The sequence below is a fragment of the Furipterus horrens genome, unplaced genomic scaffold (genome assembly GCF_987537825.1).
Source record: "Furipterus horrens unplaced genomic scaffold, mFurHor1.1.pri manual_scaffold_5, whole genome shotgun sequence".
NCBI lineage: Eukaryota > Metazoa > Chordata > Mammalia > Chiroptera > Furipteridae > Furipterus > Furipterus horrens.
In genome coordinates, this window is record NW_028327175.1 from 151,468,147 (window position 1) to 151,482,005 (window position 13,859).

The 13,859-nt window shown below is 35.5% G+C and overlaps 1 protein-coding gene across 3 annotated transcripts in view; it reads right to left on the minus strand.

Annotated features, from left to right (window-relative positions):
• The window catches only part of ANK3 (ankyrin 3), a 501,644-nt gene that overhangs the window by 41,785 nt on the left and 446,000 nt on the right, over positions 1–13,859 (minus strand). For all 3 annotated transcript variants that reach the window (XM_090278064.1, XM_090278066.1, XM_090278065.1), the window contains 7 exons: positions 10,325–10,536; positions 8,764–8,971; positions 7,741–7,837; positions 6,937–7,165; positions 6,152–6,277; positions 5,025–5,147; positions 3,440–3,521 (listed from right to left, as the gene is read on the minus strand). In XM_090278064.1, the coding sequence (XP_090134190.1) occupies positions 3,440–3,521; positions 5,025–5,147; positions 6,152–6,277; positions 6,937–7,165; positions 7,741–7,837; positions 8,764–8,971; positions 10,325–10,536 (1,077 nt within the window). The remainder of the gene's footprint in view (positions 1–3,439; positions 3,522–5,024; positions 5,148–6,151; positions 6,278–6,936; positions 7,166–7,740; positions 7,838–8,763; positions 8,972–10,324; positions 10,537–13,859) is intronic.

Sequence of the window (13,859 nt, forward strand, 5' to 3'; positions counted from 1 at the left end):
AGCCTATTTCATGCAGAATCCAAAATAACTTTTAAGTGACAGGCGACTGATGTGCAAACTGTGAAGCCACTGGATTTTAAATCTATATCTTCCATGCACAATTCGGTTATGCTTCACACCCATAAAAAGCCAATAAGAGCAAGAAATTTTCTGAGTCATAATTAAAACACAAAAACAAAAACAAAAGGAATGTTTGCATTTATCATTTCCATGCAGTATATTCCTTTTGGTGAGGGAAAAAAATGTAATATGAAATGATTTTAAAATGCATGTGTATACACACACACAAAAGGGAAAAAAAACAGAAAATGTGGTTCATGGTTACCAAACGCAAGCAAAGCAACAAAACATTTTATCATGCGCAATATATCATGGCAAACAAGCCAATGAAGTAATACAATTTTTATGCCATAGTATGCACAATATTTAAACTTTAAAAATATTTTTACAAGAGCATTTAAGAAGAGTACACTTTTTCCATGAGATGTGAAGTCTTGGTACCTTTTGAGATTTTAGGAAAATATTTAATTCTGCATATTAAAAATAATCTGCAACTAAACATATTCATGTCTGGTGTTGTCTTCATTATGGATAAAAGCACACAGTTTATTTCATATTTTTTCTTAATCTATTATACTTTTAATTCTCAAAAGGTATCATGGGGAAAATCTAGAAAGCACATTCATATTTTTAACACCCCATATTTAAGTATCTACAGTGGGATACAATATTTTTCTGTATATATACTTATCAATGGCAAAGGTACCCATGCTGGTGCCTTCCCAGAATATTCATGGGACTCATGGATACCCCAAACACTGGAGCAGCCATGAGGCAGGCCTACCACTAGGAAGGATGGTTTATGTACAAGCATTCTTCTGGCAACGGGCCAGGAACCACACAAATGAGTAAGCACACTTGCTTGGGAAGAGCAAACACACACTTAGTCCTCCCTACTTCTACAACTCTAAGAAGCAAACCGAGCTGGTCACAGAGGTTTGGAATGCCTGCCAAGGGCTCGTGTTTATGTCAAAGTGGAGTACAGTCTTGGTCCCAGAAAGCACTGGTTCAGATAAGAATGAAACACGAAATGAGAATCTGCTTCATCTTTCCGCTCTTCTTCATGCTCTGCTGTGCCACTGCTGCAATCCAGTCCTTGGATTAGCAGCTACACCCTCAAGCGTGCAAACGTTCAGTCCTAGTGTACATTTAAATTCAAACATTTAGAACATAACCTTTTCTAAGCTTACCTATTATCCCAAGGGAAAGTGGAAGAACTAAGGAAAAACTCACCCATTCATTACCCCTCCTTGCCATAATTCTCAATATTATGTCACTTAACGCTGTTACAAATACCACATTGCAAATGGAAGGTTTAGGGATTCCTTCAGTGCAGTGATTTGGGTTCAGTGCAATGTCTCAAGAGAATTTATCTTTGTAATGACCAGAAACTGGCAAAGCTTCTCTCCTTACCCTGACGGCTGGTTCTATCACCCAAAGAAGTCTTCTGACTTTATACTTGGCACAAAGCAGCCAAATAACCGATCAGTTCCATTTTATACTTTAATGACACATTTTGTGGTGTACTTTACAACAAAGGAATTTCTTGGATGTCAGGCACTGAATTACACAGATTTTTGTTTGCGGGGTGGGGGCGGGAGTAGAAAGGACAGGGTAGTGAGAGAAAAGTTGCATTCACTTCGAGTTCTAACACCAACTCAGGGGCCGTGACATTTCCTTAGTTTTACCTTAGCCCCTTCTTCTTCCTTTTCATTCCTGTTTACCACCCTTGTGCTCACTTTCATAAAACAGAGAAAAGTACCATCTTCTAGCAAGAGTCAAGACAAGCTACGTACACCTTAATTGACACCAAAAAGCAGCAACACTTCTATAAGTGGGGAAAATCCAACTGACTTATCATATACCTGACCTTACAGCTCACATCTCCTCCCAACATATGTCGTAGGGACCAGAATCAGATGGGAGCTTGCCTGTCCAGAGTGCCTCTGGCTTAACCAAAGCTGGTCCATGGAGCCTGTCCAAAGCTCAAGGATATTGCCTGGGAGTCCCCACCAGCTACCCAGTAAGGGTCTTAGCTTAGGGGCAAAATGGTATTCCAATAAACTTCCACCCAGGAGATTTAGTTATTTAAAAACTATCTAGTGACATACATACATACCTTTCTTGCTTTGTAGCATAATGGGAGTTAATTTCAGCCTTTATGGTTTTAGGGTGAATTAGACATTTGTGCTAGAGGGAAAAACTATGATCTGGAAGAACATTCATGAGTATGGTAGGACTTCATTTCTCTTATGCTCCCTGTTCTGTGTCTTAATATAAAAGCTTCCCTAGTGGTCAAGGAGCTGGACTCCAGAAGATCATGCTGAGACCATCAGAGCTAAGTAGTGTTTTCTGTCAGCACATTGTGTATGCTATGTTGACCTACAGAAACAAGAATTCAGGAAAGGTGGGGAAAACCAAAGTTGTGGCTCTTACTGATTAATTTTCAGCTTTCCCTGATTTCAAGCCATTGTGAGTAATGGGTAATTGCTAGAAATGATTCACTAAATTGAAAATAAATTTTTGTATAAATCTTTCTCTGATGTTAAGGTGGCACCACTAACTACATCAATCACACACTCTGCTGTTCTCACAGTCTTCATTCCTGTTGGTGGAGACAGTTCTCTAAAGGGCTGCAGTGATTGCCAGAGGTAATCACCACAATGATGAGGGCCAGAGAGAGGCGGAGAGACAGAGAAATGAAGGAACATGACTGAATGAATCTATATCTTGACACTAGCAAACCAGTTAATAGGGAACCAAAACAACCACTGAGAGAAGAAAAGGGTCTAACCAGTCTAGGGAAGACTTAGTCTTAGAACATATCTAATAAAGGGAAGGGGGAAGGATAGACAGGGAAGGAGGAAAAGAGAAATCAGTAAACAAGTGCTACCTCAAGAAGGCAGGAAAATGTAATTCTTTCCAAATGGGCAGAAAAAGATTGAGGACTAAGATATGACCTACCTACAGCAAGAAAAGTGAGACAACTAAAGTTACTTTATCCTTTATCATCCTTTCTACCATTCCATATACATGAAAACAAATGTTTTCTTTCTTGAGCACAGATTTAAAGCAACATGGATATAACATTGTCTCCTAGCATAGTTAACAAAGTTTTTAAAGACAGATCATAGATGAATCTAAGTAGAAAAAAAAGTTAATGGCTTTAAAAAAACTGTTCAAAGCTATGTTCTAGGGGTGTTTGTGCCTCTTATCTTCAACTATGTATAATATAGTACTTAGATTTCATGATACAGTTTTCTTGCAATTTTTCTTTTCCCATTGCATTTTCAAATGACCATGAAATTCAGATTGTATAGAAAAAATGTCTCTTCTTATAAAAATCGACATAGATTAGTAAATGCGTTAGAAAACTCACTCATTCCAGGATCAGTCAGGTAGCTGTAGCGCTTACGTAAAGCTAAAGATGCAAAGCTCTGTCTTTTATCTGCTTTCTCGATCTGAAAAAGAAAAACAAAGACAGACTATGTCCAAAATTCTTGTGGCATCTTCATAGCTTAGAAACATTTTGTAAGATGTTATGTTGATTACTGTTCTTCTTTTTCTTCTTATACAATTTCTTCATATGAAATGTGATTCTATATCCCCACCCCAATGTCTCAAACAAATAACCATCATTTAGCAAATATCTGAGCATCCACACAGCAGACTACAGGGAACTACAAATAAAACATGAGCGTTACAGAGACTTCTGATGCTGAACAGTAAATTTTCCCAAGTTCATTTGTACTGAAAGCACATATATCACAATGTACACTCATTCTATGTGAGTACATTCCAGGAAGAAAGGCACACAAAGTGTATTATTCTGATTACTGCTGTTGTTTCTGTATGTTAATAGGCATAAAGTATAGATAAGGAGATTAAAAACAGGTTAATGGCTTTATTAGGAATAATGTCACCAAATCTTAAGGCTGCTGATTCTATTATTACTGAGATGTGAGTTTTAAAAATCCAATGATCTAATTTGGAGAAATATTAGGAGATAACTTATTAGGAAAAAATTCATTCAAAGCTTAATTGAACAACTATATTCTTAAAAAATGGCCAAGATAATTTTTTTAATAGAATATAAAATATTTCTCAATAGCCATTGAGCACATATTTTACATTATGTAAAAGATAGGCTGACTTGTATAACATTTCATATATTACCTGTGATTTTAATTTAAGAGTTATAACACGGTCGATATGAGGTAAAAGAATGCATGCCAATCACAATTTAGAATGTTTAATGAACTTTAGTTTGTCTTTTAAAATCATTATTTGGATTATGATTTTAATGAATTTACTGAAGTATTCATATATGTATATGTGGACAAAGAGTGAACCATTCTTTAAGAAAAATATATACCCTTTACTCATTTAAGTTAAAAAAAAAAAACAAACATTTCCCACACTTCAGCCCCCTGCAACTTCTTTTACACAGATTCAATTTCTATTCTATCTCTGATAGAATAAAAGCAGAAGTATTCATATTACCTCATCATCTTGATCTGACTCTGTCTCCTTTTGGTTCCAAGATGCATTGCAGAGACAAGGAATATTATAATGGACAGCAGGAAAGAATATCAGGATATGAAAAGGACTCAGTAGGGGGCACAAAATGCAAGCTGATTTAGAAGGCAAAGCAAATCAAAAGAAGCCAACAAAATGTATCAAGAATGGTACATCCATGGCAAATTAATGTGATGCTCTTTGAAAGCATAAAATTCTATGAACTACCAGCAGAAGCAGAAGCAATAAACAGAGGACTCCATCATACAAACCATAAGAATTTGACACCACAGTAACAAGACTGAGTCAATCTACACAAAGAGACTAACCAAACTTGAGTTTCAAGAGCTTTAATCATGGTACAAAGCATTCCATAATTGCATACCAAGGGCCCACTCCTTCAAGACCAGGTAAAGAAAGGTAAGATAAACCAATATTAAAGATACCTTTTTATGTGCTGGCAGAGTGATATTTAAGTTGCAAACAGCTGTTTGAGGCAGTCCTTTTGTTGTCTTTGGTTCTTTCAGGAAAGACAGACGACCGCAGGGCTCTTGGCTGGTGTCTCTAATCTAGAAGAATTTATGTAGTTGACAGTTATAGAAAGAGACTTTTCTGAGGATTCCTGTCTTTAACTGTCTTTTTAACAGTTAATCATGTTTGTTTTATGGAGACCTTCAAGAGGCAGGAAAAGTAAAGGGAAAAGATGATGATAACAATTACATGTCAACCAAGGTGGTCACATTTAAACTCAGCAAGATTTAAAATGTCCAATTCCCAGTCTAAACATAGGATTATTGTGTCTGCTTGTCTTATCCCAACAATCCATTGTATAGTCTGGGTTACATGTATTTTCTTCCTGTTTAATAACTTCTCAAAGCCTCAGATTTTAGCAACAATTTTAATGGCTAACAATAATGACAGTAAAATAATTGCTCTATGTCCTTCTGTTCTCTGAGGAGAAAGACAGTCTTTCCAGAATGTCCCTGGGCTATATCAGAAGTAAAGGTGAGCCTGGCTGGTGTGGCTCAGTGGACTGAGTGCCAGCTTGAGAACCAAAGGGTCACTGGTTCAATCCCAGTCAGAGCACATGCCTGGGTTGTGGGCCAGGTCCCCAGCTGGGAGTGCATGAGAGGCAACCACACATTGATGTTTCTTTCCCTCTCTTTCTCCCACCCTTCCCCCCTCTCTAAAAATAAATAAATAAAATCTTTTTTAAAAATTAAAAAAAAAAAAGTGAGGGTGAAACTTGAATACTGCATCCATTACTTGATTATTGCAGACTAACCAGATATCATCATTTTATTATATTAGAGTATTTGGTCTTACAAACATTTGCTCAAACATAAGCAATTATTTAGCTGTTTAAAAGGTGAAGAGGTAAAAAGGTAAATAGTTATATAGCTTTCCTAGCTGGAAAGTACACTCAGGTAGAACTAAGACAAAATCTGACCTTATTCTTATGACTTCAAGTTTGTTTGGGTATTTCAAACTGAATCAGTCATTAGAATCTTTCCTTTTAATTCTCTAAGAGCAATTTAAAAAATTCACAGAGTCTCTGTTGAAGATGATTTACCTTGATGGAAAATGGCAGTCTATTTTCTTTGAAAGCATAAAAGTTAAAAACAAGTTGTTGTCCTCCTTTGGTAAGTGGAGCCAGATTTCCATAACAATCAACATAAATAGGTTTTCCTTCCAGAACCTTTTGGAGGGAAAGAAATACAGAATTTAAGGTTGATTTTAGTTAAAAGAATTCTGAAATTTAAAGTTGCATAACACTTAAAGAATGACATGTTTCTGTGCCACATTTGTTTCCTTATTAGGAAATTACCTCTGTGGTTCTATTGGCCACAAAGGAACTCTTCTGGCTCATAGTTCAATAATTATGATTGGAAACTGTATTATGGAAACATATAACACAGAATTATATATTTGTATTCTAGCAAATTTAAACATGTTTGAATAAGTATCTCACATTAATCCTTATTCAGATAAACTTCAAAGGTTTTTCTTTTTTTCTCATTGTTGGGCTCTTGGATACTTATTTGATGGCTGGGTTTGAAAAAGGAAAATCATGATAATGTGTAGAGACTGTGAACATGAACATAAGATAACACAAGGAGCTACAGGAACATGGAAACCGTGGCTTAGATGCATTAGTACTACATTTTAACCAACTGAGATAAACTCAAAAAAAAAAAACAAAAAAAACACTTAAAATAATAATGAATCTGTATCAAATTTTTTAAAAAAACTAAAATTAATAATATATTTAATAGTTATAGTGAGTGCTATGATGATCTCAAAATAAACCCCATATCTGGGGAATATAATTGAATAAACTTGTTCTGAACAAGGTACCTCAATATCTTTGCTTCTTGCAACTTCCTCAAAATTCTCTTGCTGCTCTAAAGTTTTGTCCACTTTGTCATCTGTCATGCAGAAACATCGCAGGGAGGATTCTACAGGATCATTCATTTTGGCAAAAACAACAAACTTGGCCATATAAGGAACACATATTAATTCTCTGTATAGTTGCGTGGCTAACCCCACAGTTTCTAAAACTTGATGGCAGTCTGCAAGCCAAAATCTGATAAAAAACAAAACCAAACCAAAACATAAGTATGAAAATGAAGTGATTTAAATGCCAATTCTTAAAAAAAAATCACCATTAAAAATTAGAGAATAAAGAAAACTAAATCAAAATATTAACTTTTTCACCTAAATAGCCAGTATTTCTACTGCTTATCAAATACAGAAAATGCTAATAATTTTTTTCTCTCTATCTTTCCCATAAAATTCTTATTCCCCTGTAATATATACCAACGATAAGCCTTCCTTTCTACTCCTGTTTAAGAGTTTTAATCCATTACTTCAGTCTTGGAAGGAACAAGAATTTTATGGGAGAAAACTACTATCCATATTTATGAACTGAAGTAGCTAACAAATTTTACTGGTAGAATCAAGTCTAGCACCTTATAAGCTTCCTTTAAGAACTGGATTAAATGCTTTATCCCAGTGGATTTTAAATTTCTGAGTTAGATCCAACTTCAACACCAAAATTGTAAAAAATAGCCATACTAGTATTGAACACAACAATTTTTACTTTCTAAAAGGTAATAAAACTAATTCCTTAGTGCTTTTTGTAATTCTTTATTTCCATACCTGGCTGAAACATTGGTTGTAAAAGACACACAATCCTTTATAAATGTCAAAGGAGTCGTTCCTGTGATATCTTCCCACTGAGCAGGTGAGGTGCCCCCTAAGAAAACAACAGCAGATATGTTGACTTTATTAAGAGAAATGCTCCTTGTAATATTTGCATCATTACCCTGTTCTTCCTGAATTGCCAGGAACTTGTAAAACTTCAACACTTTCAATTACTGACATGAACAAAAGATGGTTTATACTTTTTATTGGCTTAGAGTGATTTCCTTGTAAGATAGTATATTAAAAATATTACTTATCTGTTCATTTGGGCACTAATGAATAGCTTAAAATTGGGGTAACCAGTTTATAAGTGGATTTCATAAGTGCAGTTTGTAAGTGCCAAGATTTGTTTCAGAAAGACAGTATAATTATTTTTTTTAATTTTTAAAAAGACAAGGGCTATCAAGAAAGTTAAGAAGCAACTCATTTGTACTGTCTGAATCATTTAATTTTCCACAGTAAGAGGGTGAATCAGCCATCAAAATTACTCTTAAAAACAAAACAAACAAAAAACCCCAGCTTATCTTAATCTTGGACTTTCAGTTAAAAATCACATTAGGTTGATAAATGATGAATTGAACTTTGGATTCCAGGTGCTTCTCGCAAAATGTGTTCTCCCCAAAGTCCATCTAATTTACTGTAGTCAAAAGAGTTGCTAGGTCCACCACCTCTGTCTAGGTCACCAGGAGATTAGCACTCTAGCAGATTCAATATTATCTCAATAAGCTTAAAAGAGCACTGTTATTATAAAATTTAGTAGTAGAAAAAATGTTAATGAATTTTAAACGATACATGATATCAACATTTTAAAGAAATGATTATGGGGGTAAAAGAAATGAGGAGATAAGTAAAAATGTTGTATTCTTTTTTTTCCCTACTCATAATGTTGGCATGGATGTTCCAAAGGCTTTATGTTTTTATATAGAATCACTGCAAACACCGGCATCAATAGCAAGTACGGCAACAATGTAACCAAACCTGTGATGCTACAGAGAAGGCGCAGATTCGGAGTGGTGTCCCCCTTGTACCCGTTGGACACGCCTTCTCCTGAGGGCGGGGGCACTGGAATGGTCATTGTGATAGGTTTATGGAATTTCCTCCTTCTTGGTTCCACAGTAACAATTGGGCTAAATGTCGCTTTGTTTCCAAGGATCTTTTTCACAATTTCATCTGGAACAGGCTGAGCCTAGAGAGAGAGAAAGGACCTTAAATGAAAGTGGACATTAAAAAAAATATATCATTGGAAAGTTGACTTCTTTTATGAAAGTTGCCTTTTTAAGTGAGGAGGAAAAAACCAAAACACACAACCAATAAATGTCCTTTTTCTTTGTCCTTTCTATTCCAGGAAGGCATAAACAAACAAACAAACAAACAAACAAAGAAACCCAAACAAATCTCAAACAGCCTAACACTGAAGGAGGAACCAATCCGCCTGAGTATTTCCCCAGTGTAACCCACACAGCACGGGCTTGTGAGACAGGGAAGGAATCCACTCTCACAGCAGAGAAGCCCCCTAATCTCATGCACAGTAAAGGGCAACAAATACTACATCTGATATGTTTTAAATCTATGCAGGACATTCAGGAAAAATTACAAAGGCAACTTGCACCCATGTAAAAATTGAGGTTTTTTGGAGTTAAGTAAAAGGCATTCATGATTTCAAAAGATTTCAATTCTAGTTTACCAAGCTTAACTTTTTCCTTTTGGTCTCTTTGCTATTTGGTAAAATATTCAATATGAAGACAGTTGAAGGGAACTGCATTCATACCACTAGAATGTAAGGTGGTCTCTTTAGCTAAGTGTTTACTGAAGGCCTTCCTGGGACTTAGAATTCTCAGCTCTAAAAAACCCCAGTTCTCTGGGCATAAGAGGCAAGCCTCACAAAAGCAATATGAACTTTCAGTTAAAATATTAAATACTATCTTAATTACCAATGCAAATTAAGCTATTTCAAGCTCTTTTCCTTATTCAGTAAGAAAAAAAATACTGTTTAAGTATTCGTTCAGTCCAGCTGAAATGAATAAATATATGAAACACTATCCTTGCCAAGATTTTCAGTCAGCTTTCAAACCAAAACAAGTTCCAATTGGTTCGGATAAATAAAACCTATCATTTACAATTTACTTAAACCAAAATTTGAAAGCCTGCAAGCTTCACTATCACTAATTTTTATGACGTGGCATATTCTAAACTAAATCAAATATGGGTTTGTTTCTTTAATGTTATATTTGTCCTTTGGTGCTTCTGTGCTCCACATACTGAGACCAATGACCCATGGTTTTTAAAAAAATGATGTTTCGTCTGAAACCAGGTAATGCTTTTATAAAGACAAAAACCTAAAATATGTACCTTATTTATTAAGCCACTAATCTAACTTCTAATTAATGCTTTTCACTTGAAATTGGTTAGTGATTCCCCAATATGATCTAATGCTTTGATTAGCAATATCATCAAGATGAATTATGACAACTGTTTCCAGAATGGAACCTGCTCACATGCCCTCTATACATAACAAGGAAAAGTATTTTGTGAACATTACCTGGAGGCCCACTCGAATTCTTTTGGTTAAAGCACCCTCTGGGAAAGACGCCTGGACAAGGGGCACTGTGGTGCTGCTCAGAATTCCACCTTCAGGACCGATCTGGTTGCTTTCCTGCTTAATCCGTGAAACTACTGCAAAATACTGGGGGAAATCCTTAGTGACGATCCTGCAGATGCGCTTTTTCCCTAACTCTTCTGGGCTATCAAGTTCTGAAAAGATAAATTAATAAAAACACCATGAGAAAAAGCCTGTTTCCATAATACCTTGAGGCAAACTGGTGTGTAATTTTGATAGTTAAAATGACTTAAATTCAGTGGTCTAAACACAGTTTGTTTTAATGACTATGAGAAAACTACAGTGACCCTGAAATAATATCAAGCTTTGCAAAAATAAAACTATTCCTATACAGTATTTGTAGAAAAATATTTCTACTGAAGAGGAACAAAATTTTTAAAAACTGACATTTTACCATATATAGAAAAAATTTCTCTTCAAAAAGGGACACTTCATTCTGTGATTATTTACATAATCTTCTCTCTATAGAAGCTGCCAAAAGTAGGAATGAGTCAGAAAAAAGTAGGGCCCCACAAGTAGTGAATAAGGACTTAAGTATGTCTGAAAGGCTCTAGAACTTTATTTGAAAACCTCCTTAAAACATTTTTAAATTACCCAAATGAGTAGTAACGTCATCATCAATTTGTCCCCGGCCAATGGCCCTTCTACATGAAACTCAACCTGTCTGCACATGGACACATCTCTTTCCTTTCTGTCACCTCTAAATCTCCTGCTTCCCCTGCCTCCCCAACTTCCGAGATGGGTTTATTTCTTCAGTCCTCCACTCTAACAGCTTTGACTCATTTTCCTTTTCATGTCACATCTCAAGGTCAAAACCCAGGGTACTAAGACTACCTCCTAACCATCTCCCTGCCACTCGCCTTTCCTTTCTCCAGCCCATTCCATCCATCAAGTGCTTTTCTCAAAAGCCAGATTTTATGCAGTTTTGATAGGTTCAATGGAAAGAAATGATTTTTAAAATCACATGAAATAACAATTTGAGACTAACCAAGAAAATTCTTGAAAAGTAACCTTGTGAGGGAAAATTTATCTTTTAAAATTTAACAACTTACCCAGAAATATCATAATAGAACAGTTATATATCAAGACATATAAAACAATAAGAAATACACACACGCAAATAGGTCAATGGACAAGGATAGAGAATCAAGAAATAGATTCAAATTTATATGTGTACACATACCCACATATTACATAGACATATACAAAGTATATAGGTAAGTCCATATATCTACTCTTATATGTATATTATATATTTAAATCAAAGTCACTTATTTAAACTTCTAATTAGTGACTTATTTAAAAGACAGTGCTGAACATAATTGAAAATCTATTTGGAAGAGCAAAGCTAAATCACTATATCTTGTATATAAATAAAAATTCCAGGTGGACAAGAGACTTAATTATTTAAAAACATTAAAATATTACAAAAAAATCAAGAGAATATATTTTAGCCTTGGTTAGGAGAATCTTTTCTACTCTAAAACCCAAAAGCCTAAAGGGCAGTTTTGACTACATAAAAATGACAAAATTAGTAGACTTGAAACACGAAAGGTAGAATGGGAAAGATACTGCGCCACACACCCATGGCAAATAAAAGATTAATATTTTCAATACCAATAGCAACTACAAGTTGATAAGAAAATGAGAAAGCCAAGAGTAATGGGAAAATGTTATAAGCAGGTAATTCACAGAAGCTGAAAAATGATCAATAAACATATGTTACAATGTTCAAACTTGATAATTTACAGGGAAATACCAATTAAAACAAGGTAAAATATTCCACACCAACCTCTTGGTAAGATCAAAGGCAGATGACATCTTGCCCAGAGAACATTTTGGGAAAACAGGTATGCTTTCATCATTGCAGGTAGGGTGCAAATAGCAATAATCTTTTGACTATGTAATTAGCATCATCTATTCAAAGTGAAAATATGCCTGTCCTTGGGCCCAGCAATCCTATTTTCTGGCATCTTTCTTACAATCACATGTAATGACTAATGCTTGAAAGAGCTTGAATGCCCATCAGTAAGAGAATGTTTAAATAAGTTATAGTTTATCAATACTCTAGACATTCACACAGCTGGTAAGTTGGATGATTCAGATTCGTTCATTTACCAAGTATTTACTGAAGTCCCACAATGTGTAGGCACTGGTCTAGCCACTGCAGATAGAGACCAAACTAAAGTCACCACTCACATGGAGATTATATTCTAATGTGGGGAGGGACACATGTCACTAAACAAATATGAAGAAAATAATAACTGAGGGGAGAAATTTGAGGGGCTAGGGAGGAGAGGTTCTTATCTGAATGGGTGATCAGATAACAGCTCTCTGAGGATGTGATATTAGAGGAGAGATCTGAGTGAGCGAGGGAGCCAGGCTGGCAGTGACTGAGCAGCCTGAAGCATATAAAGTGAGGCAAGAAGCAAGATGCATAGTATGATTCTTTTGAGTGGAAAATGTCATCTGCAGATTTGTATATTTTTATAAGGGAAATATGTACAAGAAACATTCTTGGGCACTGGTTTCTCCCAAGGGAGGAGAAATGGAGTTGGAGGTGAGAAGAGGGTGGGAAATAAGACAGTACTGTCTTTGGGTTTATATAGCTGGGATAGTTTTACCTGCTACAAAATAAAGGGGAAATCCCCACACTTCAGGGAGGGCTGTGGTTTTGTTTTTCTTGTTTGCTACTCTTCATACTTCAGATACATATAGCACATGTGCTACCTTCCTTGGACTATGAAGATGTCTGCCTCCTTTGTTAGATACACAAGGCTGAGACCACGGCTTATTGTAAATAAAAACTTGTGAAATGGTAAAATGGGTGGTTAGGTAATTGGATCAGAGACATCTTCTCATTTTACAGATTAACTATTGAACTCTGACATGGGAGCACCAAATTAATTTTCAATTAGGAGAGAAACTGGGTTCAACCCAGATCAAAAGTGGACTTGGAATTTTGGTTCTTTTAGTTAGTAACCATCTCTTTCCTCTCTGCTCTGTCCAAATCTAAATACCAAATCCCTAGTGAAAGAAAAATAAAAGAAAACAAAGATATAAAGAATGTAAAAAAGGTTAGAATTAAAAAACAGGAAGGCATCAGTTTTGCTCAGGAAAAATATTCTGGGCAAGTTTTTACCGATTCAGAATTGATGGAAAATAAGTTTTCCATACAGAGGTTTTTTTCCCTTTCCACAATTTGGCTCATTTTAATAAGTCTAAATTCCTCAAGTTCATAACTCATGCTGCAACCAAGAAAGCTCTGTTCATCTGCTTAAATTTCTGGGCAGTACATCATCATCAGCTAAGTAGATCTTGTTTTTACTTTCTGCCTCAAATATGTGATTACGCTCTCCTTTGGAAATGGCTTTGGACTCCACATAATGCAAGCAATTTAAGAAGACCCTATTATGAAATTACATCCTTCAAACAAGTCAGACATCCTAACTCTGCA